The sequence below is a fragment of the Caenorhabditis elegans genome, chromosome V (genome assembly GCF_000002985.6).
Source record: "Caenorhabditis elegans chromosome V".
Taxonomy (NCBI): Eukaryota; Metazoa; Nematoda; class Chromadorea; order Rhabditida; family Rhabditidae; genus Caenorhabditis; species Caenorhabditis elegans.
In genome coordinates this window covers 11237439-11263293 of record NC_003283.11, presented here as the reverse complement: position 1 = coordinate 11263293, position 25855 = coordinate 11237439, and the positions used below count along the sequence as shown (strand labels likewise).

The following is a 25855-nucleotide window of genomic DNA, read 5'->3' as shown; positions in this document are numbered from 1 at the left end:
CGCTTAAACCAAAAACAGAAAAATCTGATTTCTTATATCAATTCTTTGAAATCAAAACTATTATTATTGCTCCTGTCAGCTAGCCATTATTTTGCGCGCCAAAGTAATTAAATTTTGGACATAAACTACGCACCTGTCTATGACTTTTCCGGCTCTAGTCATTTGTGTTTCCATTTGATGGAAACGCCATTCAATATTTCCTCGTGTAATTTTAATCGATATTCTTACTTTCAAAATATCATAGTTTTATGGGCTCCTGCCTATGGATTCCCTGTATATGCAGCAGCAATCTTCCTGCTGAAATATCATTCTGATAGTCAAAGTCAATATGTTAGAGCTGCTCAGTTTATAGCTGTCATTTTGTAAGTATTTATCATTTGAGTTTGAAAAAAATCTAGTAAATGATGACTGGATATTTTAAGAAATTTTCTGGAGCTCGTTGACATGTCTACAGTATTCTACCCTCAATTCGTAGTTCCAGTATTAGGTCTTCAAGTTGGAGGAATTTCAGAATTTATATACCCAAGACCTATTCTTTACCTTGCTATTGCGTTAATTCTTCATCAAGGTGGGCAAGCTTTTGCTTTTCTTAGTATGGATCAATTCAGATTCGCATCTTCTGGGACCATTTTATATGGTCAACGAAAATGATTTTTTTTTGTAAATTTTTTAAAAATATTAACGAATTTTTATCTGCGACTGTGGCGGCATACGGCATTAGCTTCCTAACCAATTTTATCAACTTATTTCAAAACCACTAAATTGCCCAGTTACAGCCAGAAAGTTGTCGCGGTGCTTCAAAAATATTTATGAGTTCACCTTTGTGCCAACTTTTTAAAAAGAAATTTTTCAATCTTCCTATCAGTTTTTCTTTAAAATATATAATGTTCCCATAAATCTTCATTTTTTAAAGTTAGTGTGTTTTCTCAAAGAGATAAAAACGTTAAAATTGTTAAATCAAAGAGCAAATTCCTGAAGCTATTCTTCGTCAGAAATAAATAACTATGTATTCGACTCTAGACTACAAAAAGTATAAAGTGTAATCTATGAACTATATTTGCAAGGCATATCCATAATTAAATTACATTTCGGCGTCAAACTTCTGTGTTCCAGGTATCAATTCCACAACTTTATTCATTGCTCATTGCCGTCTCGTACTATTATCAAGATCTCTAATTTTACGAAAAAGTTCTACAAATGTTCTTTTGAGGAGATCTAATCAACTATCCTATATCAACTATGTGTTTTTTATAGCAAGTGTTGGAAGTATTTTACTTATTCTAAACGTCGATAACATTGAATATCAGAGTCAGTGGAAAAAAGAATTCTTTCAAAAATATCAATTGAACTTTATATGGTGCCCTAAATATTATGTTCTCGACCCAACAGTTTGGGAATTCGTAGTGATGATGATTGTTGCATGTTCAACAACTGTTCTATTTGCATTTGTTTTTGTTTTATGCAGTATCACAACAATTGCAATAATTCATTCTGCAAAGGATACAATGTCTCTTCAAACACGAAGATATCACTTGCAAGTTGTCAAATCTTTTCTTATTTCCTGTGGAATTCAAGCTTTTTTTGTCGTTCTCCCAGTTGTTCATATCCTACTTTGTGTTTATTTTGAATTTATCAAAACATATACTGGCGGTAAGTAGAACTTTTGAAGTCATAAGTTCCGATTACTGTGTTCCAGCTTCAGGTATGCTTTTCTATTCTGTATTCACTCAAGCACATCAAGGAACAGCGTTCACACTTTTCTACGTATTGTCTCACATAAAAACAAAAAAGACTTGGAGAAAATGTAAGTCTGAAGTTTAATTTTTTTTTAAACCCTAAAAGATTTTTGTGAATAATGTATCCAAACTGGAATGAGACGATTTTTTGAAACAGAAATGAACCAATACGTTTTCGGATACAAAATAAACAATTGTTCTCAACTCAATCAAAATTTAAAACAAATCAAAATTTCAGTTACACGGGCGGTTCGAAAAATCAATACGGTTCGATTATTCAAACGAAGTATCTAGAATTTCACACGGCATCCAAACGAGCCATGTTCATGTTATGTGTATGAACGTGTTTGGTCTTTTTATTTGACATATCTGATATCTCGTAATGAATTTGTTGATCTTATTTTTCCCTTTTTTTTTTAAATGTTTATTTCTCAGGTTCGAATAACAGAAAGAAATGGAACGATTCTGAGCAAGGGAATGTAAAAGAAAAACGAAAATATTTTGATAATATAGACTTATTTAAATTTAGTTGTGGATTTTCAGGTAAAAATCTCGTTGAACAACTCTCCAGGGATTTAATGAAAACTCTCTTAAAGTTCACTTTAAATTCCTAAAAGATTTCCAAACGGAGTTATAAGATCTCCTAATCTGGAAACATCAAACTGAAGCACATAAATATATAATTTTTTCGAGTATAAAATGAAATCATAGTTCACGGCAATGCTCCTAATCCTTCAAAAAAGTGAAAATTTTTGTAATTGAAATTTATTTTTTTCGAATTTCACCTGTCCCCATTTGCTTCCTTTGCTTTGATCATAATTTTAGTTTGAATTTAATGGAAAACCCTAACAATATTATATCATGTGATTTTAATCAATATCCCGCTTGGAAAAATTTTCTAGTATTATGGGCTCCTGTATATGGTCTCCCAGTCTATGTAGCTGCTGTGTATCTTCTGAGAGTTCACTCGGAAAATCAGAGTCACTATGTACTGGCTTCTCAGTCAATCGCAGTTCTTTTGTAAGTCTGTCCTTTTAAGTGGAATTAAATATATTTTAAAAATTAGCTAAAAGAGATTTGAAAAAACTTATTTGAGCACATTAATCTTTAAACACATTTTCGGTTTGCTTTTTCAGAAATTACATAGAACTGGCTGACATGTCTTCGTTCTTTTTTCCACAATATGTAATCCCAGTATTGGGGGTTCAAGTTGACGGAATTTTACGAGATGTATATCCACGTGCTGCTGTTTACCTTATTATTGGAATGACAACTCATCATGGTTCGATTCTCATTCATTTTTCTTATTATTCCTACTTTTCAGTTATCAATTCAACAACTCTTTTTACTGCACATTGCCGTCTAATGTTGCTATCAAAATCGTTAACTATTCAAAATGATTCCATAGTTCGATTTGTGAAACTTTCGAATAAATTTGCATATGTTGGATACATCCTATTGGTTGCTGCCGTATTTGGTATGTTGATTGGGTTTAAGTTAGACACTGAAGAAAATCAAAAAGATTGGAAACGTGAATATTATGAAGAATATAAAGCAGAATTTGTGTGGTGTCCTAAATGGTACGCACTGAAATCAACATCTTGGGAGTTTATAGTAATGATGATAGCATCAATGACTGCAACAGTATTCTTTGCATGCATATTCGTTGTATGCAGTTTAGCGACAATAATTGTTGTTCAGTCAGCTAGAGATACAATGTCATATAAAACTGTGAAATATCATATCCAAGTTACTGTTTTATTTCTTTGTTCGTGTGTTATTCAAGCATTGTTTGTTGTTCTACCAGTTACACATATTGTATTATGCGTTTATTTTGACTCGTTCAAAATATACACAAAAGGTAAGTTAAGTAAAATGCTACATTAGTTTGATAAAAACAACGGCTCAACTGTTAAAATAAATTGACACTAACACATTCAACTAGGTTTTTTTTTAAACAAAAATGACATTTACAATACACCGGGTTTAACAGAACAAATTTCAGATTACATTTATTATTCATTGCTTACGCAGGCGCATCAAGGAACTGCTTTCACATTATTCTATGTTTTATCACATAGTAAAATAAGAAAAGTTTTCAGACGCTGTGAGTTCCTTTAACCAATTTTTTGAATAGACTTCAGATTTGCATAGAGACATATTTATTATTTCAGTTAATTTTTACAGGGTTACGACCTCCAAGGATTAACTCAGATAGAGTATTTCAATTGAGCAACACTAAATAATTGTTATTTCTCTGTATATATTTGTTATTGCTAAAAACATGTTATTTTTAACTTTTCGCATATATTTGTTATTTTATTTTTCTCAGTATTCTTATATGTCAAATCATTCATAAACTTTCGACACCATCTCCTTCCAATCTTTCATTTCAATCATCATAGTTCAGACAGGCGCTCATGCATTTCTCTGGGGACAGTGCTCGCCTTTCAACAGCCTCTAGAAGTCTTGATTTCTTCCTCCATAAATATCATAAAAATATGAGAGGCGCAGAGAACCGATTTGTAACAAGTCGGGGGTGCCGTGTTTTTGTTTCTTTCTATTTTTGCACACACAAATGCTTCATCGAATTTCCAAGTTTACGGTTTCTTTGATCATTTTCTTTATTTCCACAATTATTCTATCAGTTTGTGGAAATGAATTAAAGTTTACAATTGAAAATGTCAAATTTCGAAGCCCCGGAAGTTTTCGTATAAAACGAACTGTTCACCCTAAAAGGTAAGTAACCATCTAATTCAACTATTTTTTCTATCTATTTCTTTTTTTGTAGAGAGAAAGGAGTTGCTCAAAACGTCACACATCTTCTCAATAATGTTTTGAAAAATTACGATCAACATTTCCGACCCGGGTTTAACTGTAACTTTTATAAAATGTTTAATTCAAATTATTCACATTTATTTATAGCTGGAAAACCAACAAAAGTTTACATAGATCTTTTCATTCGAACAATGGGACCAGTTTCGGATCTGTTCAACACTTACTCATTCAATTGTTACTTCCGTCAAAAATGGACAGATGATAGATTACATTTCAATAATAGTGGAATTGGTTTCAGACAGTTATCTTTGAGTATGGCTATGCTGGATAAAATCTGGAAACCAGATACGGTATGAAATAGATTAGTTCATTAAAAAATAAACAAGAATTTAAGTATTTTTGGAATGGAGCTGGAAGTTATGTCCATGGAATCACGACTTCTAATAGACTGGTTAGATTGGAACCAGATGGAACGATTTTATACTCGAGTAGGATAACTGTTAAAGGTTAGGATGTTATGTTTCATTGTTTTCAAAATCTCTTCCGAGAATAATTTTTGGTAAGACTTTTTGACTGCAAGACAAAATCAAATCACCAGCATTTTTTAACAAATATTCAAATTTTGACAAAAACTTGATTTGAAGACAACAAAAACTTTAAGTACACATACATACATACATATTTTCACGCGTTTGAGCTTATCTTGCACAAAAATAACTTAATTAATTTTTTTTGTAATTATAGCTGTTTTCCAATTTCCCATATTTACAGCAAAATGCCAAATGGACATGAGCCGATATCCTCTTGATAAACAGGCATGCCGCCTTGTAATTGGATCATATGCCTACTCATCAGATGAAGTTCAATACAAATGGAGAATAATGGGAGACGATAACGGCGTCAAAATAGACTATGAAAGCATTGCTGATTTACCACAATTTTCATTGTCGGGATTTAAAGTCTACAAGCCGGCGAACATAACAAGAGATAAAGAATATTCGGCTTTGGAGGTCAGATTCTACTTTGATCGTCACTTTGGATATTTCTTAATGAACTTCTACGTTCCGTGTGCTTTGGTTGTTCTTCTTTGTTGGGTTGCATTCTTTACAAAACGAGAAGCAACTGCTGAAAGAATTGGAATTGGAATTACAAATGTATTGACAATTGTTTTAATTTCAATGGATAGCAAATCAGATTCTCCAAAGGTTGATAGCCCGACGGCTCTTGAAGTTTTTATTTGGATATGTTACTTGACTCATTTGATTTGTATGGTGGAGTTCACTGTCGTTCATTATCATACAAAATATAACACCGGAGATCCTGAGATTCAAGAAGTCGAAAGAGAACGATTGCGACAAATTATTAAACAAATTCCAAAGTTTGTGGACTTAAGAAGTTTGAATTGCAAATTAATTTAATTTCAGGAATACAAACAATCGTGCCACAGAGCCTACATTCAGGAGAAGAAATGCCGCGCTTCCTGTTTCTATTGCTGTAAGAACCTAAACAGTATTCTTAGTCATAAAAATTTTCAGAGACCTCTTCCCAACAAAACCAAGAGATTCATGTCTGTTCGCCAGCCGAAAAAGAGTGAACAAACTGAATCCATTCAACTTATGAGGAAAATAAGTAACATGGAATCTACAACACATGTAATTTTGTGTAGAAACATGAACTTCCTTGATTATATAATTTTTCAGAATGAAGTTGAAAGCAGCTTGAATCTGGAATCAATTCGTCAAGAAAATGTTGGATGGAGACTTTACTACTGGATGATTGATCACGTAAGTTGTTCAATTCGATATTTAAGTTTTTCTAAGAATTTTCTGAGAATTCTGTGTATTCACAATTATAATCCCAATTCTCACAAGGGAGCTTTCAATGTGCTCTCTTTTGTAAAAAAAATAAAATTATGATAAATTGTCACACAGTTTCTAAGAAATTGCAAATAAATTCAAATTTCAATTGTAAAACTTTTGGATGTAAAGGCTCATCTCTCCATAATTTTTTGATAAATGATGATGAAATTCTTTCCTGAAGTTCCTTGTCCCATATTTCACAACTTTGTGTCAAAAATATTTTTTTCAGAATATTAAGACAGATCCCTTCGGCGTTGCACAAAATTCCACAAGTCGTATAGACAAGATCTCTGTAATTGTAGCTCCACTAATTTTTATTTTGACTATTGCTTTATATTATGATTTCTATGTAAATAGAGTGTTCAAATTCAACTTTGACAATGATTTTGGAACTATGTGAAGTTTCCAATACTTTTCGAATAAATCCTAAGGTATTTATTTTTTCCATGAATCTTTTGTTTATTTCTGAAAATAAATCTTGATTTTTCCAGTTGGTCTATTCAACTTACAAATAAGACATCACAATTCAGCATAGGACACCACAAATTAAATGAAAATATGCTGCCACGAGCGGGATACCAAATTATTTTGGTGATGTCAGTTCGCACTTACTATTCGAAACTTTTATGAAAAACTATAATTTACTTGCATTATTTTGAGTGCATTTCTACAAAAACACTAACAGGTTCGTAAGAAATGTCTTGGGTAATTTAGTTTGGCTTTCCAGATATTTTTATTCCACATGAATTACAAAATTTTCAGGTTCTTTTTGGAAATAGCCTGCCACCTGATTTTTCATAAAATCTCTAAAATTAAAAATAACTTAATCAAAAATTACCAAAGGGCAAACATTGAATTACTAATTTAGTTTGATATGTGTGACTCTTGCTTTTGTGCGTACTTGATTTAGCACGTAGTCTGGCCAAGCAATGATGAGAAGGAAGTCTATCATCAACTGATCAATTGACTCTTTTAAGATTGTTTCCATACCAGTTTATCTCTTCTGTCACGTAGCTGTCACGTTAGTTAGTTCTAACATAAAATTCTGTGATTTTTAGTTTTTGATACAGGGATCAGTTCCTAATTAACCTAATAACTTTATGTGACCGAGTGATTTATTGAGAGGCTATATTGAGGTCAAAGACGGCTTATTTATAATTAAGATAAATTGAATTTCCCATGTAATTGCCTTTAAAAATTTATGAATATGATTAGTACAGTGTGGTCTTTATGACTTTTTTATGTTTAAAGTATTGGTTGTTTTCGGCACTTTTCATTATTTTTTACTTATCATCAGAAGTTTCAATGTAAAAAAGTTGCTCAAGTATTTTCCAACTAACCAAAGCAATTAATGATTCTGTTCTAAATATGAATAAGATAGTCGCCCAGTGTTTTTCTGACAGAAGCTCGTCCGGCGGAAAGTTTCAATTTAGACGATTCCCAGATTTTGGTTTCGTTTTCATTTCTAAAAATACAAAATAATATTATATAGCAGTGTTCGTTTACAAAAATTGACATTAACACTAGAAGCTGGAAATACTTTTTATTGAACGATCTGGCAAATTTTTGACGCTGTATCATAGTTCGGCAAAATGAAAAAAAATTGAATTACAAAAGTACGTGGTACTTTAGGCAGACATAAATGATTACAGACATAATGTACAGACATAAATGAATAGACTAACTAATATTTGATTTTTCACTCAGTAACCGGAAGTCTAGATGTTTCACCCTTTTACCTTTTTACCTGGATTATTTTTATTTTTTTCTAATCATAATGATTTTATACTTCAATTGAACACTGAGTTTTCAGACCTTTCAAAAACTGAATTTTACCAAAATGTTGGAATCAAACTGGCCACTTATGCCAATTGCTTTATTTTACCTTTTGTGTGCTATTGTCGGTGTTGTTGGAAATGGAATCATGATTCTGGTGTTCTTGAAGGAATCGAAATTCAAACTTCCCGTCAATTATTTGATTACTTTAAACTGCTTGGCGGACTTGTTTCACGTTTCCGGGCATTTTGTTTTCAATTATCAATTGTTTAACGATGGTAGGTCAAGAAACTTTCACTCTGAAATAACTTTTTTTTTTAATTTTAGATAAATCAAGTCAAGCAGCATGCTTCTTCATGATGATTCATACAGTAATTGGCTACTGTATTAGTGGACCTTTATTGTTAGCTATTGGCATTGACAGAATAATTGCTTGTCGTTTTCCAATAACCTATCGACTTCTACTAAGTTATGGAAGTGTGTATCTAGGCATTCAATTAATTTTTCCAATAACATTCACTTCTGCCTTGATGATTTATGGATATCAATTTATTGATTACAACACGTAAGTGGCCAATATTGAAAGTCGAATTGTTAAATTCCTGTTTCAGTCAAATAATCTGTATGGCTCCTCTTGCTCTTCCACGACAAGCTTTTGGTTATTTTACATATTCCAGTAACATCATAAACGTGAAAATTGTAATTGTCTATGCTTATACTTATTTTGTGCTCCGAGGGTATAAAGAAAGAGATGCAAATCGAATGAGATATGTCTTCAAATCAATTGCTCTGACTGTTATAGTTGTATTAATTGGATGGACAACTGTAACAATTGGAAACACAATTGCACTTGGAGTAATAGAAGACAGACACACTTCTGAAATTATATCGATTCATGCTGGTTTTGGTGTTAACATCTCATGTTCAATTAATGTCATCGTGTTCTATGCGATAAAGTAGGTTTTATTTCTAACTGGAGAATTGAAAATGCAAATATTTCAGCTCAGAGTATCGTTCGGCAATTCGTCGATTGTTCGGAATGAAGATTCATTCATCTGATGTCAGTAAAAGTGATCCATCTGTAATTACGAAAAGAATCAGCATAGTATCTCCTGCAACTGTTCATTTTTGAGCCCCAGAATTTACTTTTTCACACGATTCTTATTTGAACTTTTTGATATTTATTTTTTGAAAAAAAAACTTATGTATTCAATAAAAATAGGTGTTTGCTATACATAACTCGACACCTAAATTTCAAGAATCGAGATGGTATTAGTACTGAACCTCGTATATTATGCAAAAATCTTGCAGGAAAATAACATAAAGATTCTGATGTTTTTATTTTACCTTTTTTACAATTTCATTTCAGTTTGCGGCATTCAGTCAATTTTGCCATATTCAATTCTTTTTTCGATTCTGAGAATTTACTATATTTTCATATTCAGATAAAAAACAAGTTCTTATTTCCGCCAAGATTTAAGTTCATTAATATTTACATTTCTGCAAACTTGAAAAAGAAGAACAAATTAAAAATATAATTTTTTCCAACAACCTTCCCAATTATGAAGTGAGCGTGTTTCTTGGGCACAAATATCCAAAATATGAATTTTGTGGTGTGTGTCAGACATTTTTTATTATAGTAATGATCTTTAAAAATAACAAATGCATTTTTTCGAAATCGAGTTAGAGCATGTGTTGTGGGTGTGTGATATAACAAATACTGCAATATTTACACCTTGAATGTACTTCCATTTTGATATATTTTTTTTCAATAGAAGCATAATGTTTATTTTTCCTTTTGATCACTGAACCCAGGATGAAGTACGAAAAATAGATCATCGAATGAATATATGTTTGAACAATTAATTTTGAGATGTGGGATGTTTAAGGTTTTTTATTTGAAAAGATATTTGAAATTGTCTAACGTAAAAATTCGATTTTCTTTTAGTTTCTCTTTTTTAAAGTGAAGTCTACTGTTCTTTCGTCAGATGGGATCTTCAAGATATTGTTTTAATCTTAGAACAACTGGAATTTTCTGTTTTCGTTTTTTTTTAATTGATAGGAAAATTTTAATATACTGCGGATATCAATGTTTTGCAACCTTTTGTAATTTTTTTGATCATGCGAACCCATATTAACGAAAAATAAATTAATGCCAATGTAATGGAGATACTTTTCTGATCGTAAATTGAATTGTGGGGTTTTTGCGACCATTGCAAAAAAGAGACATCATGTGACTAGGTAACCTCCGAGCCTCCCATGATGAGCTGTATTGTTATTCAAACTTGAAAACTCTGAATGTTTCCAATACGCCCATCTACTGAATAATCCCAAAGTGACTTGTGACGATGTGTCTAAGGCTTTATCAGAGACAGATATAAGAATAATCAGGTCTGGCGTAAAACTGACAAGTGAGGAACTGGAGAAACAGTATAATTGTCCTTCATTAAAATATGAGCACTATCTTAAAATCCCACTTCGATCTTTCGTTCTCCGTTTTTTTTGTTTGAGGAAAATTAGATTTATAAAAACTCAAAAGCCATGATTTCATTCAATCCTTTCCCTTGATTTAATTTAACGACAAGTAATATTTCATAAAAATAGTTGCAGAAATTATGCCTGAAATTTCTCCACTCTTGATTCCAATCGCTTTGTTCTATTTATTATGTGCACTTGTTTCGATGGCTGGGAACATTGTGATGGTTGTGTGCTTTCTGAAGGAACGGTAGGGTAGGAATTTAGAAATATTTTGCAATCTTTTTTTGATTCAGGAAGTTCAATTCACCATGTCATTACTTGATAACATTAACATGTATAGCTGACATGCTCCATCTTTGCGGGCACTTTGTGTTCAATTTTCAACTGTTTTATCAAGGTATATTAAATTCACTGTCACGTTCTTGGTAACATCACACTCTCTTTCTCTCCTTTTTGCAGGCCCTGGCTCCCAAGAGCTTTGTTTCTGGCTTCTCCTACCATCTACGATTGGTTTACTAATGAGTGGTCCACTTCTACTTTCAATGGGAATTGATCGTTTAATAGCTTGTCAGCTACCTGTATTCTACCGTCAACTATGTTCTAGACCAAGTTTCTATCTTTGCATCCAACTATCATTTCCAATAATTTACACGTCTTATATCACTGTTATATCATTTCTTCAACGAGATTCTGAAACCATGGTCATTTGTCAAGTTCCACTTGCCATGTCAGGAAATTCATTTGAGCTGTTCAATCAAGGAGGTCTTCTGATCAATGTGGCAGTAGTTTTAATTTACTTTACAACTTATATAAAATTGAAAAAAGTTACCGCTAATGGTATGTCAAACAGTGAATACGTAAAATAAATAATGAAACTTTGAGCCTCTCAATTGAAGACCGTATTCAAATCAATTTTGTATACCGTAATTTTTGTAATTCTTGGCTGGTGCACTGTGACCGTAGTCAACATTGGATGTATACATTTAGTGGAAAATATTGAGAATCAACACATCATTTCTATCTACGCTGGAATTGGACTAAACTTGGCATGTGTTAGCAATGTTTTTGTTTTTTACACTATAAAGTGAGATTATTTCTTTATAATCTTTCATAAAGTTCAAAATTATCTTTCAGTTCGGAATATCGATCAGCAATCAGAAAACTTATTGGAAAAGTAGATCTTGCGAAGATAAAACCAACAACGAGTATTGTCAAGAGTACAACAAGGCAAAACATGAGTGGAAAATACTAATTCTCATGTTTGTTTTTTCTTCATTTTACTGGATTTTGAAATTTAATAAAACTAATTTAATTTTAATTTAAAATTCTAATGCAGTACTCGATTTCGATATGCTATAAACTGTTAATATTATCATGTCTCTTACGTCCCTTATACTTGAGGGAAACTATCATTTTAGATGCTTCATTTCACAGACTTTTTTTCAATAGAAATTATCAAATCTTTCCTTTTCCATACTTCTCGAACATCTCATCAACAGTAAGACAGTGTCCATCATCACAAACTGAATCCGTTTTGCATTGATTCTCACTTTGACAACGAGGGGGTTCGGCAGTGACTTGGATGGAAAATAGGGAGAGAAGGATGAGAAGGAAAATGGAATAGAAATTCATATTTCAATGCAATTTTGACGAAACTCTTCCTTTCTTTTATAGTTTCTGTTTTTTCGGATAATTCGCTATGATTCATATATTTTCATATTTTTTTCGGTTTTATTATATCAAAGAAATTTATAATGTTCAAAGATTATTGACACAATACGAGAATTGGGACGAGGTACCAGAATTGTTCTGAAGATAAATTGCACGATTAAATGAAATTCTAGAAATCATTATCATCTAGAGAAATAGTGAATTAATAAGTTATTAATATTAATTAATTAATCAAAACTTTAACATTTTGTAGAAGTAACCTTCAAATTATCAATTGCAAGCCATTTGAACCTTCTCCATTGAATAGCTCGAATATATACTTTCAATGTTCCTTTTGGAATTAAAAACATTTCTCCTTCCATCCAATTTGTTTCTTTTTCGAATGGAGTAACTGTATAAGGACAATAAAATGGAGTATCGAGACAAATTTGAAGAGTGATATCATTTGAACGACGGTAAATATCCATTGTCAAATGAAAGTCTTCATCGACTGAAAGATCCGGAGATTCCAAAATATAGTTTACTATTTTTGAATCCGCAGGGCTATCGGTTCCAACGTATAAAAATCCTGAAAAATTAAAATGACCCTTGCATAATAATTGTCAACCAACCACTGCCTTCTCTGACTCCAGTGTGTGGATTTCCTATTCTATTACTGCCAAGTTGCCACGGAGATACACTGAATAAAAAATGTTCTAATTCAAAGAATTACAAGAAAATAAATACCTCATGCTCTCATTCACATAATTGTTGTACATGCACATGTCACTGTCAAAATCACAATTTAGAAGCTTGCAAACACTTTGGGGTTCATCTCGATCTTCAGCATTTTCTACTTCCTTGGCACCATGCTCATCTGTCAACTCGGATATTAGTTGCTCCACTGAAATTATTTTCAATTATTATATCTTTGGTCCAATGATCAAAAATGTTATCCTCGATTCACTGTATGGAAGAATAATGACTTCGTCTCTCGTCCCTTTGTTGAGGACAAGGAATGGTCCCTATAGCCCTAATTTCGGAGAAAAAAAACGTACTTTCAGCTCTTCTAGGTGACAATCGAATTGGCCTGGATGGAATAGGCTTGGTCAATGTGTTCTCTTCTACTTTATCCAGTTCCTCTCCATTTTCTTCTTGTTCTGACGGATCTTTTTCCTCTTGGCGCTCTTCAGCTTCAAAGAAGGAATCAACCGAAGCCACGGGCTTTTCGTCTACAATATCTTCTGTTTGTGTTGCATCTTCTTTTTTGTTGTCCCATTCGCAAAGATCTGCTTTGTATTCAATATTATCATACACAATTACAGCCGGATCGACTATATTTGATGCAACTATTTCGAGCTCGAAGAATGTGGAATTCGGGTGCACAACTTCAATGGCAATTGATGAGGTTGATGGGGTGTAAGCAATCGATTGAGTGCATGATCTTGAAAGGTGATTCTGTGTGCATACTCGTAACATTACTTTGTCTTGTTGACCAACAATCCAATAGTTGAATCTTAAAACGCCATTTCCTTTTTGACATGTGATTGGAGTTGACATAATGAACTCATCTTCCGCATCTGTTCCCTGTAAACAAAATGTTGCACTTTGAAAAAAGTTGTTCAAACAGGAAGAAAAGTTTCAAATTTCGTAAAAACAGCTGTTTGAAGTCTGAACACAAGAGTGCCCTATTTATTTTCTAGTGGATGTGGAAAGATACATTTTCGAGGTTAAAGAAACCCTCACAAACAAATAAATAATTTTAATAAGGAGTAAAAGACTTTTAAATAACTTGCTCACTTTTTCCAACAGTTCATAGAATACCTTACCCTATGTTCAATGAAAAACACAAAATTCCCCGATGGTCTTTCTTCTTCTGGGCGGCCTGCCAACGTGGCAAACGTTCGATAATGGTCAGCATTTGGGAAGTTTCCTACACTAAGAGGACTGGAAATTGACTTGAACCTGCACCCAGAATCCTTCTCAAAGTCGCAAAGCATATTATGTTCATCCAAAGTAACTGTAGAGAGTCGACGGATGCATGTGAGAAAGTCAGTGATTGTAGTGAGCTCAGATGGACAGGAAAGATCTCTACGAGTGTCTTGAGATAAAAGTTGAAGAGGTGTTTCTGAGCGATATGTGTTGGAAGACTGTTGATTTACACGTGGAACATCCACGCTGTCGATTAAGGTTGGGAATGAGGGTTCTGGTGGTGGAGCAATGTATCCTGGATATGGAGTGATCTAAAACATTTAGTAAATTATCTGGTTTTGAAAGAAACTCGCAAATTCTTCACTCACATCATTATTCTTCTTTTCTGGAGAATTAATCATTTCCAATTGATCAGTACCGGTTCCCAAATTGTTAACCGAAGAGGGTGGTGGTGGTGGTGCAATAGGTCCTGACTGATCCAAGGGAGCACCATTTGCTGGAATATACTGAGGAGACGATGGAACAGTCATTGGGACACCATTGTTTTGAAATGAAGATGCTGGCATAGGAGGTTGACAAGCTTCACCTGGGCCTGGATAATAATGGATAATATGTACAGATTATCGAAATTACAGTAATTTCTCACCTGGTTGTTGTAAAAGAAAAATTAGAAATAATAAAGATCCGATCATGATAGACGCCGGATATTCTGAAAGACAAAAGAATAAAGAGAATAAGTGAGATATCTCAATGACACGCCTTCGAAAAGGAAAAAAACTTGTAAAGAGATTAGTTCGGGATTTAAAAGTTCATTGAATTTACACGCATGAATAGTACAGTTCTCGTCTTGGATATTACATCAATGGGTCGGAAACAATTGTACTAAAGTATTGGAATGTTCAAAAAACGAGTGTTGCACATCCCGTTGATCGAAAGTATAGAATGCTATAAAAAACGATGAGGAACGTATGTGACCAGTGCTAAAGAATCAGTAAAGCAGTTGTCGTTGTTTTGCAATGAAATCCTAAACCATCGCCTCTTTTCAGATACATGTCATATCAGCGGCAGACCGCATCGCGTGCAAACAAATACCGGCAAAATCTGGGTTGGTCAAACAATGTATGCTAATTTTTTGGATGAATATTGTGAAATGAAAGGTTGGTAGATATTGTGAGATAGGAAGATACTGGTATCCAAGAATTATAAAAGTACTTCAATATAACATTAAATACATCGGGATTGTTAGGAAAAAATGTACACTTTGTACCTACACTAGTTTTTTACGTAGATTTTCTACCTGAGAAGTATAATTGAATTAACATAATCAGAAAAAAATCAAATAAATCATATTTGAACAAATAAGACAACGGAATTTTCAATAATGTTTTCTAAGCTGTATGTTTCAGTAGACATTAGACATAATTCAATTCTGAAAAATTAAAATTTTGCAAAATGTGTATTTGGAAACTTCATATTTGTCATATATGGTTTCTATTTTATCCAGAATGCTAAATTTCTCCAAAAACCTTCCCAAATATTTTAATATATATACGAACTTCGGAGTTTCTGAGCAAGTTCTATTCCTTGATCAGGAAGTCGATCAAAAATCCATAAGTTCTTTGACTATGCAAAGTTTTCCGTTAAAAAAGCATTATTAATGTTTTTTGCAATTAACCAAAATGACAATAACTTTCAAAAAACATCGAAAAATTTTGCTGAAGATTCCCTTGTGGTATTTTGCCTTTTGTGCCTATTTCTAGTACATTACAAAACTCTTACGTAATTCCAGTTCGAATTAAACTGTTTGAAATGAAAATACCACATTCCAATTTTAAGAAATTTTCAGAAGTTCTGCACAATTGGTTATGAGTTTATGGTTTTTTTCCAAAAAAAAAAAGAGACCAAAAAGTACGCCAAAGTCATTTTTGGCCAACATTTCGGAGGACAGAGGTTGATGGCCAAACAGTGCTTATTTGGAAGAAAAAGACAAAACTGTGCGAAGGTGGAGGATATAGGACAAGCCTGCCCCGGATAAGCCGATAATCCTCGCTTTCTTTACTACTTCATTCCTCACCTCCAAACTGTCTCTTTCTGGCTATTCAGAAGGTGAAGCGGAGATGATGAGGATCCGTTTGGCACGATTTACAACTATTTCAAAAGTGTATGACTTTATAGGGAAATGTATATAAATATATAATGTAACGCAATTTTTTTTTCTATACATTGGCAGGTCGTGTTTAGGTTGATTTTATTTATCCAAGAAATGTTTAACTGTAAATCCTCAAAATTTACATTCGAAGAGGAATATCTTCATATAAACTTATTCAATTTACAAATTACTTTGGTCTATAAAAATGATTGTTCAGAAGTTATTATTCAACAGGGTAACAATTGGAAACTTTTTCAAGAACAGTAGAAATACAGTTAGAAATTACAAGTTAATTTTTATCAGAGATCCTTTTGAAATTTACACGAACAGTCAGGAAATAATATGTTTTGAAACAACTCTCATCCAAGTTTTAGACTGATATATCACGGGAACACAATATACCGGGAATGCGAATTGTGCAACATATTTGACGTGCAAAATATCTCGTAGCGAAAACTACAGTAACTCTTTAAATGACGACTGTGGCACCGGTGTCGGTTTACGGAACTCAATTGTGAATCGGTAAAATAATAAGAGAACAAAAAAACAAAACGTGACGAAAAAAAAGAAAATTGAACAATGCTGTCACAATTCTGCTGTCACAATAATTCGAATAGAAATTCGTTTCGAAAATCGAGTTCTCGTAAATCGACACCAGTACCACAGTAATCGTTGTAAAGTTACTGTAGTTTTCAATACGAGATATTTTGTTCGTCAAATATGTTGCACAATACGCATTCTACGAATTTAGTGTTCCTTTAATATTACAGGAATGATAAGAAGTGATTATACATTATAAGATACAATTTTTACATATGTATTCTCTGTCCTACGATACTTGTTTTCCAGTCTCTTTATGTTCACACGAGCATTGCCAAGTTCATTTGAAATGTGTTGGATTAAGTTGATGACTATGATCAAGATAGTTGCACAGTAATGAACATCCCGTGAAAAATCAGAAAATTTCAAATTAAAGAATGTCTTTCAAATAATGTGCAAAGTCAGGATAAAATGCAAACATTTATTGTACTATGGCAATTTTGGAATGGTTAGTACTACATTACATTATTGAGCATGCATACACGGTAGTTATTATTGAATTATCGACTGCGACGATGACGGATCTTTCTTGGCTTTCAGGCGAGCTATCTGAAAATGAAATTGATGAGATTAGTTGGCTAGCCCGCGTGATTTCAATCAACGATAATAATGAGAGCTGTAACATGATTTAAAACATGATTAAAACAGGATTGTAGATCTGAATTATTAGGGATTCTAAGAGCGATTGACTAAATGTTTCAACAGAAGTATGAGCATGAGGGAGGGAGTTTCTAAAAATTATTCTCAATCAACTTCAACATAACTATATTACAGGAACGCAATATCCTGGGAATGCTATTGCGCAATATATTTAACGCGCAAAATATTTCGTTGCGAAAACTACAGTAACTCTTTAAATGACTACTGTGGCGCTCGTGTCGATTTACGGACTCGATGTTCGGAATAAATTGAAATCAGTTTTTTATCGAGAAAATATAAACATTAATCAAAAAGTGAGAAAATAATACAAAAAGGAAAATGGAGTATCGCTGTCACTATTCGAAAATAAACTCATTTCGAAAACTGAGCGCGTAAATCGACTTAAGCTCTACAGTATTAATATAAAGAACACGGTAGTTTTCGCTACGAGATATTTTGCGCGGCAAATACGTTGCGCAATACGCATTATCAGAATTTTTTGTTACCCCAATATTGCATAAATAAGAAATATTAACTAACCTCTTCTCTGAGTTTTGCATTTTTTGATTCTTGTTCGGCAACATCAACTGACAACGTTGCACTATCGGATTGGCCTTTTTCGATCGACTCAATTGCTTTTTTCAGAATGACAGCTCTCGATGCTTGAACCCTTTCCCCGTTGGCATCAGGGACTACTTCTCTCAGACTTGTGTACATATCCTTGATATTATCACGTCTTCGTCGTTCAAGAGCGTTGTGCTGTTCTCGAGCATGCCGCTTCGGATCAAACGGCCCGCTGTGTTCTCCGGAACCACAGTGACCTGTCTGGTCATCTTCGAGGTCACTCATGTCAGACATCTGAGGTTTATTTTCCATTAGGGAAGTGAACATGTAAATAATATTTAATTTGAGATATAGAAAAAGGCTCATGAGAACCATGTAAAATAACTTTACACGTAAATTGTGTTTTAATAGCATATTCATTATCACAGAGATCTAATAAATAATATGTAGGTAATATATACATAAAACTTAAATCGAAGATTGATATGAAAACAGACCATGTAACAATAGATCAAACCAAAAAATACGAATAAAACTTCTTAACACTGGGATAAGAAATTTGAAGATTCACGAGTATGTAGTAAAAGTGAAGACTAGAGAAATAAAAAAATTGAATATGAGAAAATAGAATGGTGGGAAAGGGAAACTTAGACAAACAATTGGCCACACGTTTGGAAGAATCTTATCTATACATGTAATTAACCTCAAAACCGGCGTAGAAATGTATAAAAAGCACTGGTGTAAAGTATAGGCACAAAATTATCTTCTCCTATTTCGTAGGTTATAGCGTTGTCTGTTGTTTTGAATTGGACGTGGTTGTTCCACTTGAACTCTTTCTTGCTCGGGAACAGGAGGAGTGACAGATTTACGTGATGGGAATGTAACGAAGCGAGCTGTGCTGAATATGATGAGGGTGAATCCGGAAAATAGTTCGAGAGGCGATGTGATTAAATAGAGGAATGCTGGCACAAGTCCGTAAACGAGTAATCGCAAAGTAATCTGTCGATTTCCGAGATTTGAAACAAGACCGAAGAGATAGAGTCCGCCGGCGTAAAATGCAGGTTGATATTGCAGTTGGTACACGATAAGAGAATCCGTCGAGAACCACGGGAAGCCGACCAGTTTGAGAATATATGGGATCAATGTCGGGAGAATCAGAAGAACTGCCCGTGGATGATGACGCTGAAAGAAAAAACAATATTAAAAAAGTTGTATTACTTTTCCAGGTTACTAACATATGCGAGGAGAATAATCAAAACAATTGATCCCTCATTTCTTGCCATGATTGTGATTGCTGATCCAACCAGGTACAGGCCATTCATTAACTTGTCATCGCGGAGCGCCAAATGTCCTGTTTTGACAAATCCAATTCTTGACACAATAAGCCAGTCAACGACAAAGCATATCGCTCTCCAACCCAGTGCCATGAAATATCCCAAAGCCATGGGGAGTGTAGTGGTGTCCGTGTAGTCTGTACTTCCGTGAATCACAAAAAATAAGGCAACAAGGTTGGTCAACAAAACAGCCGTCGTACTGTAGAACAGTGTCTCACGAACCAAAATAGCGAAGAATACGCTAATCACAATCATGGTTCCGCCTACTTCATGTAAATGAGAGAACACGATCTGCAAGAAACTATAAATTTCTGAAAAGCATAAATCGAGACACTCACCTCATAAAAACGCCATAACTGCACTGTCATTGGAGGGCTCATTTGAATATCAATACTACAGGGAGCTGTCACATCGAGAACTAAACGAACTTCTTCTTTTTCCAATGCTCGATAAATCCACGTTTCCACTGCACCATCCGACGAGTTTTTGAAATACATCATAGATTCATCATAACGAACTGTGGTCATAGAGTTCACTACAAAATAATATTGTTATATTGATAAAAATTCTAAAAATTACACAAAACCAAAAATAAGGAGTATAAAAACTACTCACCACACGACGCATTTACTCTCACCGACAAAACTTCGAAGCGCTTTGGTTTGATTAGAAGTGCAAATTGGGTTTCGTTAACTCTGAATCCTCTGTATTTTTCCCCGATTTTAATTTCCTTCGATGGCACATCATTAACATGTCGGACTAGTTTGGCACGTTTTATATTTCGATCGACGTCTTCCTTATAGAATTTTTGAACAACTTGACGTCCGGTCAACGTGTCGAGATTTTCTGCATACGACCAGAGAACGCGTGAAACATGACGAACAAACTCGTTGCACCAAAGAATTGCGAGATGATCAGCGCCGAGGTCCGAAACTCCGTCGATGGCCCAGAGAGGTCGATTTGTAACCTGTGCAGAAAATTTAATCGTAACTTTCATAATGACGGCTCTTACATTTCGCAAAATAGACCATTCATCTGGAATCATATAGTCTCGAATTCCACCAGAATATGCTACAACTCCGACATGTGATAGGTTATTATTTTGCAATGCGTTCCATTGGTTTACCAACAACAAATTAAAACGCAGTGAAAACCAATCGTTCACTAATGCTGAAACATAAATTGTAACTTAAACTTTTTTTCAATAACCAACGTTGCTTGTTAAGTGGAGCTCCTTTCACAATAATCAGTTCGACATCTTTTTGGTATTCCGGATAAATAGTAGTTAAAAGAGCAATCATTCCTCCGTAAGAGTGACCGACAAGAACTATTTTCCTATTCCCTCGCATCATGGATTGAATCTTTCGAATAGCTTTCATCACATATTCAATTTGCCGTTTCACAATATGTCCATTCATGAACGTCATCTCTTCATCGAAATCTACGGCGAAAAATCGAAATGAAAATGGAGCATAGCGCATTTCTGTTTTATTCTGCATAACCGATGCAAGTGATCGAATCTGTTTTCCCGAACCCTGACTTCCGGGAATGAAAAGAACTGGAATTTGTCCTGCTTCGATTGTACTTCGATTCCACCAACGATGCCCTTCATTGTACACAGAGAAGCTGTACTTGTCCGATTGAGGGGTTAACAACGGAATTTCCTTTAAAAAATTAGTTAATTTTTGTCATTTCAAAGGAGGAACTAACCAAGAATTCCAACTTTCTGTACATATAAGTCATTGAGCACGAATTTTCCTGATGAACAAGAGTGTGAAGATACACACCAAATCCTAGAACTACTGCCACTAGAGTGAAGATGATGCCATACGTGATGCCTGCGAAGATCACACAGTTCTCCCGCTGCCTGCGGATCTCCGCTTTACCCGTGGCCATGATGGCCTAGAATCTGAAGCTTCTGGAAAGGTTAGTGAAAATAAAACAACTCAAAAATAAGCATCTAATATTGTTAAATGGAAACGCAACCAAGAGCAATATAATGGAACGAGGGAGGAAAGTAAAGCAAATTAATTTATTTTTAACTTTTTCATAGAAGTTTAATCGAAGCGAGATATCCGGAAAATATTTAGCACTTTTAGCGCATGACAACGACAAGAAAGAAATTGTGGAGGAAAGCAAGGAATGTTCTTTACTCAAACGGTCTCGCAACAAATCAAATATGTTGGTGCAAATAACGTTGGCAGCTAAGAACATGGAAATCTAGTGTACAGAAAATGACTATTCGATGTTAGAATTTTGGTAAGAAAAAGAATGAACTAATTGAAAGTTTTCTACTTTAAAATGATAAATAAATGATTTATGCTAGTTCCTAAAATGAGAATGGTTGGTCCATTATCGGCTCACGTATCATTTTTTCAATAGTATCGTCAATATTGTTCCTTTGATAACCAGCAAAGGGATCATCATTTAGTGGAGCATCGTCGTCTACATAGAACCTAAAATGGTAATTTTAATTATAATCTGTGCAACCATTGTGTTTATTTTACCTATCAATAATGGTATATGCTCGAGCATGAATATCTACACTTTGACTTTCACATAAGAATTCCAGCTTTTCACGACATCCTATTTCCTCCAATTTTATTGCAACCGGATTCGAATTATCAGGTAATAAACGCATCTCACCAAATTGAAGAAGTAAGTAAATTGCATCAAGAATCTGAAGAAGATGTTTTAAACGAATTTACGGTATAATTAAGTTTACATAGGAAACGAGAGAGACATCCATACACGTCAGTAAATCTGTAAATGCAGAGAGCATTCCCAATTCAACAACATATTCGAGATGTTTCTGGTTTGCTGAAGCGCAACAATGGCAAATGACAAACGCAGCTTCTCGCCGAGAACGATATTCGGAAGCTTCCATGACTCGAGCAACTTCTCGTAACACTCCAGATGAAATTAATTTATCGATTGTTTGCTCGCCTTCGACGCAAATATTGGAGATGATAAAGCATACTTCCTGCGACATATAGCTGACATTAACAAATCCTTTGAGTACTTCCAACAATCCAGCATCTATCATTTCTTCGGTAAAATATCCAGTTGCTTGAATAATTGAATTAATTCCAGCTTTGACTTTTGGACGAGCATTTCCTTTATCGTTTCTCAGATTTGCGACGAGTTTGGAACATAATTTAAGATCACTCATGTAATGATAAATTGGAGGCCATTCCGCTAATGAAGCACATGATGAAGCAGCATCTGTCTGAACCATCGCGTCTGTTGACTGTATTCCATTGGAAATAATTTCAAGAAGAGGTGCAATTTCGTCCACATGGGGACTGCATCTGTCTAGTTTCTCACAGAATAGAAAGACAAGCCACATGAGAGATCGATGAAGAATTATGCTCATATTTATCGTGCTCGCGTCGATTAGCTCTGAAACAATTGCACAGTCGAGAGCCAGATTCCGGTAAGTGATACTGCGAATGATAAAACATGCTATCGACTGAAATGTATCACATAGAATGTCTTCACTTGAACCATATGTCGAGATATTGAAAACCAGCGATTGAATGCATCTGTCATCGGAAGAGTACCTTTCGTATTTCACCTCGTCAATTCCACTAATTTTGAGCAATGTTCGAGAAATAAGCAATCGCGTCGTCTGGCTTATGACTCTAAAAAACTAATTTCATTTTTCTCAACTGCATATTCTTCTCTTCTCACCGGTTACAGTAGACATCTGATAATTTATGAAGAATTTGGACTTTGACGAGCACATGAATAGTCCACACCGTGTTGTTCAAGTTTTCGTGTAAAACTGTCAATGCTTCATGAATTGTAGTTTCCTGCATACTTTGTAAACCGTCTGCTACTGATTTTAATAATTCCGAAGTTTCCTCATGGCTCAAAGAACGCTGGACGGTAATTTGTCGATTTCTTTCGAACTTTTCGTCTCTGCGATTTTTCCTGATTTGAACTTCATCTTCACGTCGTTTTCTTCGCATCTCATTTTGATCACGCACTAAAAATAATACAATTTTATAAGGTATTACCTTAAAAGCTCACCATTCGATTTATACATTTTTGAACGCTCTTCATGCGATGGCCTGAATTCGTCTCCCATTCTGAAATAGCTTCAGTGAGATGAGAAATAACTGAAAATTACAATAATTAAAAGAAAAGACAACACTACAGCTCTCAAATGTATGTAATTAGAGTCAACACGTGACCAACCAGATTTTGATTTATTTATTTTGACCTCGAAAGAAATCTATCGGAGTTTTTTTTAGAAATTGTAAACCTGATCTGCAGCTCGCATCTGAGCGGTTTCAGAGTAATGAAACAACATCATAAAATATAGAAAAGAAGTGGAATTATTTCCCGCGTGCCGCCAGTTAGGTCAACGGAAAACAGTTTTCCAGTAACTACCGCATGCGGCGGGGTTGCAAAAAACCCGCGCACTGGTTGCGTGTCGATTTACGAGGCACCGCCTCCTCTACAAAAATACCAACAAAAACATTTGTATTGAATGTAAGCCGATTCGTTTATTTATTCATTTCTGTTCTTGTATTTTTTCAAAAGTTAGTTTTGAAGTTTACATATTTCTTTTTTTTTCCAAAATTTGGTAATGAAAACATTTTTGGTGTTTGGATTTTTAAAAACAATTAAAAATGGATCAAATAAAATGTGTGAGATGTTTCAATGTTATTACAATTGAATATAATTGTTTTCTCTGAATTTAATTAATTGTAATCGTTTTAGAAGGAGCACAAAAATGAATTTATTCCCTGGTATGAAATAATATTGCATTAATTGAAGTTATTATCATAATTAAAGTATTCCTCCTCTCTAATGGATAAAAGTTTACAGTATTCTACTCGATTTCCACATCTCCATCGTTCACATAATTTCCGCAGCCACAAAGAATGAGTCGCAGCTCTCTCGTAGACCCGTCTTTTGAACTTTCGGATCCGTGCCCGGATATTCACGCGTTGTTCATCCAGTTTGATGCAAGGTAGATTCATAATATTGAGGTAGCGAAAATAAATTCTCTAAATTCTAGGTTTTTCGGTGGATCTCTTGCCTGTTGCGAAGTGAAATGGAGTCCCCGTATGTATGCGTGAGTGAAATTGGGAAGCTTTGTTGGCGTTGCTTGACAACCGAGCAAAAAATGGCGTCTCCGAGTGGGCACACTTCACAAAATATTTTATTGATCACTTTTCCAGATGTGCCGGAATATGTTCATATGAAATTCGTGGTGGTCGTGGAGGACTTTGTTCGATTCGGCTCAGTAAACCCCTGTTGACATTAAGACCGAGAAGTGATCTTGTTGAGACCCTGCTGGTAACTACAATAGTGACATCACAATCTTAGATTCAAGCACATTTTCAGCATGAAATGATCCACGCATATCTTTTTGTTAAAGAACGAAATAGAGATCGTGATGGTCACGGCCCACAATTCCAGGCCCATATGCACAGAATTAACCAAGCTGGTGGAACTAATATCACGATTTATCACAGTTTTCATGACGAAGTTCGGCTTTACAAACAACATTGGTGGAGATGTAGTGGACCGTGTAGAGACCGTCGCCCATTTTTTGGATATGTGAAAAGATCCTGCAATCGAGCACCCGGACCGAATGATAGATGGTGGAGTCAACATCAGCAAAGCTGTGGAGGTTAGACTTTATTTTTCTAATAAATATTTTTTCATTTTTTACATTTCAGGTAACTTTCTGAAAGTTAAGGAACCTGAAGGCTATGGACAAGGAAAAGGATCAAAGAGAACAAACGACAAAAATAAATCTGGCGGCCCCGCTCTTAAGAAAACTATTACTCCACCTAGAGTGACGCTTGATGACTTCTTCAAAAAGGACGGCAAAAATTCTTCGGACAATTCAACTTCAAAATCTCCAACTAAACCATCAACGTCCTTATTCACTGGGAGTGGTCAAAAACTTGGAGGTTCTTCTTCCACTTCATCGCTTCTTAATTCATATCCAAAAGCAACTCAAAACTCTGGTGGGAACCGACTTGGTGGTACATCTGGAGGAGTCAGCCGCCTCCTTCCACCTGTTAATTTCACTTCTCCTTCATCAGCACCAGTAGCAGAGCAAGTCATAGATCTTGGAGACAGTGACGATGATGATTTTCAAGATATGGACGATGATGCTTTGGAAATTTCATTTGTCGCTTCGGACAACTCGGTGATTTGTCCTTCGTGTAACACGGAGGTGATGGAAAATTTGATTCATGGACATCTGGATTACTGTCTCGGGTGAAGCTATCTATACTCATGTAATTTTTATTATGTACTACACTTATCTCAATCCCATAACATGTCAACAGAATTTTACGGTTAAGAATATAAAGATTCATCCACTGAACA

At 34.5% G+C, this 25855-nt stretch overlaps 11 protein-coding genes and 4 non-coding genes across 17 annotated transcripts; 7 read left to right on the top strand and 8 right to left on the bottom strand.

The window, feature by feature from the left end:
• Positions 1-168: 168 nt before the first annotated feature.
• F07B10.4 (Serpentine Receptor, class H) lies at positions 169-2140 on the top strand. Of its 2 annotated transcripts, none has more exons than NM_001269385.4 (5): positions 169-362; positions 423-568; positions 1114-1650; positions 1697-1804; positions 1975-2136. In NM_001269385.4, the coding sequence occupies exons 1-5, from the start codon at positions 178-180 to the stop codon at positions 2028-2030; spliced, it is 1032 nt and encodes a 343-aa protein (NP_001256314.2). In that variant the 5' UTR covers positions 169-177; the 3' UTR covers positions 2031-2136. The 2 variants fall into 2 exon arrangements, with proteins under 2 accessions (NP_001256314.2, NP_001256313.2); NM_001269384.5 differs by having other exon boundaries at positions 171-362; positions 1703-1804; positions 1975-2140.
• A 431-nt stretch (positions 2141-2571) lies between these two features.
• On the top strand, positions 2572-3982 carry F07B10.7 (Serpentine Receptor, class H; the record flags this gene model as incomplete). Of its 2 annotated transcripts, none has more annotated exons than NM_001269382.1 (5): positions 2572-2756; positions 2873-3018; positions 3061-3213; positions 3742-3843; positions 3924-3982. In NM_001269382.1, the coding sequence occupies 5 exons, from the start codon at positions 2572-2574 to the stop codon at positions 3980-3982; spliced, it is 645 nt and encodes a 214-aa protein (NP_001256311.1). The 2 variants fall into 2 exon arrangements, with proteins under 2 accessions (NP_001256311.1, NP_001256312.1); NM_001269383.1 differs by having other exon boundaries at positions 3061-3597.
• A 315-nt stretch (positions 3983-4297) lies between these two features.
• Positions 4298-6773, top strand: lgc-36 (Ligand-Gated ion Channel; the record flags this gene model as incomplete). Its single annotated transcript, NM_001028595.2, has 9 exons — positions 4298-4475; positions 4528-4613; positions 4662-4864; positions 4909-5020; positions 5286-5892; positions 5939-6008; positions 6050-6166; positions 6215-6298; positions 6603-6773. The coding sequence occupies exons 1-9, from the start codon at positions 4315-4317 to the stop codon at positions 6771-6773; spliced, it is 1611 nt and encodes a 536-aa protein (NP_001023766.1). The 5' UTR covers positions 4298-4314.
• On the bottom strand, positions 4541-4760 carry F07B10.8. Its single transcript, NR_069473.1, has one exon. It is a non-coding gene; the product is annotated as an Unclassified non-coding RNA F07B10.8 (non-coding RNA).
• Positions 6774-8213: 1440 nt separating the features above from the next.
• On the top strand, positions 8214-9281 carry srsx-31 (G-protein coupled receptors family 1 profile domain-containing protein; the record flags this gene model as incomplete). Its single annotated transcript, NM_001028596.3, has 4 exons — positions 8214-8427; positions 8477-8714; positions 8761-9105; positions 9152-9281. 4 exons carry the CDS (start codon positions 8214-8216, stop codon positions 9279-9281), a joined length of 927 nt encoding a protein of 308 aa, NP_001023767.1.
• Positions 9282-10764: 1483 nt separating this feature from the next.
• srsx-33 (G-protein coupled receptors family 1 profile domain-containing protein) lies at positions 10765-11879 on the top strand (the record flags this gene model as incomplete). The annotated part of the gene is made up of 5 exons (NM_073457.2): positions 10765-10874; positions 10921-11024; positions 11087-11464; positions 11510-11711; positions 11762-11879. The coding sequence occupies 5 exons, from the start codon at positions 10765-10767 to the stop codon at positions 11877-11879; spliced, it is 912 nt and encodes a 303-aa protein (NP_505858.2).
• A 203-nt stretch (positions 11880-12082) lies between these two features.
• On the bottom strand, positions 12083-12259 carry T19B10.12 (uncharacterized protein; the record flags this gene model as incomplete). The annotated part of the gene is made up of 1 exon (NM_001129543.3): positions 12083-12259. One exon carries the CDS (start codon positions 12257-12259, stop codon positions 12083-12085), a length of 177 nt encoding a protein of 58 aa, NP_001123015.1.
• An 80-nt stretch (positions 12260-12339) lies between these two features.
• On the bottom strand, positions 12340-15148 carry mam-4 (MAM domain-containing protein). Its single transcript, NM_073456.4, has 7 exons — positions 14856-15148; positions 14578-14801; positions 14107-14520; positions 13336-13864; positions 13025-13181; positions 12910-12977; positions 12340-12866 (listed from the first exon to the last, which is right to left on the bottom strand). The coding sequence occupies exons 1-7, from the start codon at positions 14899-14901 to the stop codon at positions 12538-12540; spliced, it is 1767 nt and encodes a 588-aa protein (NP_505857.1). The 5' UTR covers positions 14902-15148; the 3' UTR covers positions 12340-12537.
• Positions 15149-16169: 1021 nt separating this feature from the next.
• T19B10.13 lies at positions 16170-16347 on the top strand. The gene has a single exon (NR_069471.1). It is a non-coding gene; the product is annotated as an Unclassified non-coding RNA T19B10.13 (non-coding RNA).
• T19B10.14 lies at positions 16213-16347 on the bottom strand. Its single transcript, NR_069472.1, has one exon. It is a non-coding gene; the product is annotated as an Unclassified non-coding RNA T19B10.14 (non-coding RNA).
• Positions 16348-17367: 1020 nt separating this feature from the next.
• Positions 17368-18455, bottom strand: mxl-1 (Max-like protein 1; the record flags this gene model as incomplete). The annotated part of the gene is made up of 2 exons (NM_073455.7): positions 17368-17507; positions 18138-18455. The coding sequence occupies 2 exons, from the start codon at positions 18453-18455 to the stop codon at positions 17451-17453; spliced, it is 375 nt and encodes a 124-aa protein (NP_505856.1). The 3' UTR covers positions 17368-17450.
• A 112-nt stretch (positions 18456-18567) lies between these two features.
• pgap-1 (GPI inositol-deacylase) lies at positions 18568-21414 on the bottom strand. The gene is made up of 7 exons (NM_073454.7): positions 21206-21414; positions 20709-21159; positions 20508-20665; positions 20111-20462; positions 19834-20030; positions 19397-19786; positions 18568-19343 (listed from the first exon to the last, which is right to left on the bottom strand). Exons 1-7 carry the CDS (start codon positions 21389-21391, stop codon positions 18921-18923), a joined length of 2157 nt encoding a protein of 718 aa, NP_505855.2. The 5' UTR covers positions 21392-21414; the 3' UTR covers positions 18568-18920.
• A 100-nt stretch (positions 21415-21514) lies between these two features.
• ima-1 (Importin subunit alpha-1) lies at positions 21515-23589 on the bottom strand. Its single transcript, NM_001392611.1, has 5 exons — positions 23531-23589; positions 23189-23486; positions 22221-23139; positions 22003-22175; positions 21515-21951 (listed from the first exon to the last, which is right to left on the bottom strand). Exons 1-5 carry the CDS (start codon positions 23586-23588, stop codon positions 21825-21827), a joined length of 1575 nt encoding a protein of 524 aa, NP_001379139.1. The 5' UTR covers position 23589; the 3' UTR covers positions 21515-21824.
• Positions 23590-24233: 644 nt separating this feature from the next.
• anr-7 lies at positions 24234-24482 on the bottom strand. The gene has a single exon (NR_102071.1).
• dvc-1 (DNA-dependent metalloprotease dvc-1) lies at positions 24335-25852 on the top strand. Its single transcript, NM_001383402.2, has 5 exons — positions 24335-24479; positions 24528-24584; positions 24691-24808; positions 24857-25145; positions 25195-25852. Exons 1-5 carry the CDS (start codon positions 24391-24393, stop codon positions 25746-25748), a joined length of 1107 nt encoding a protein of 368 aa, NP_001369944.1. The 5' UTR covers positions 24335-24390; the 3' UTR covers positions 25749-25852.
• The last annotated feature ends 3 nt before the right edge of the window (positions 25853-25855 follow it).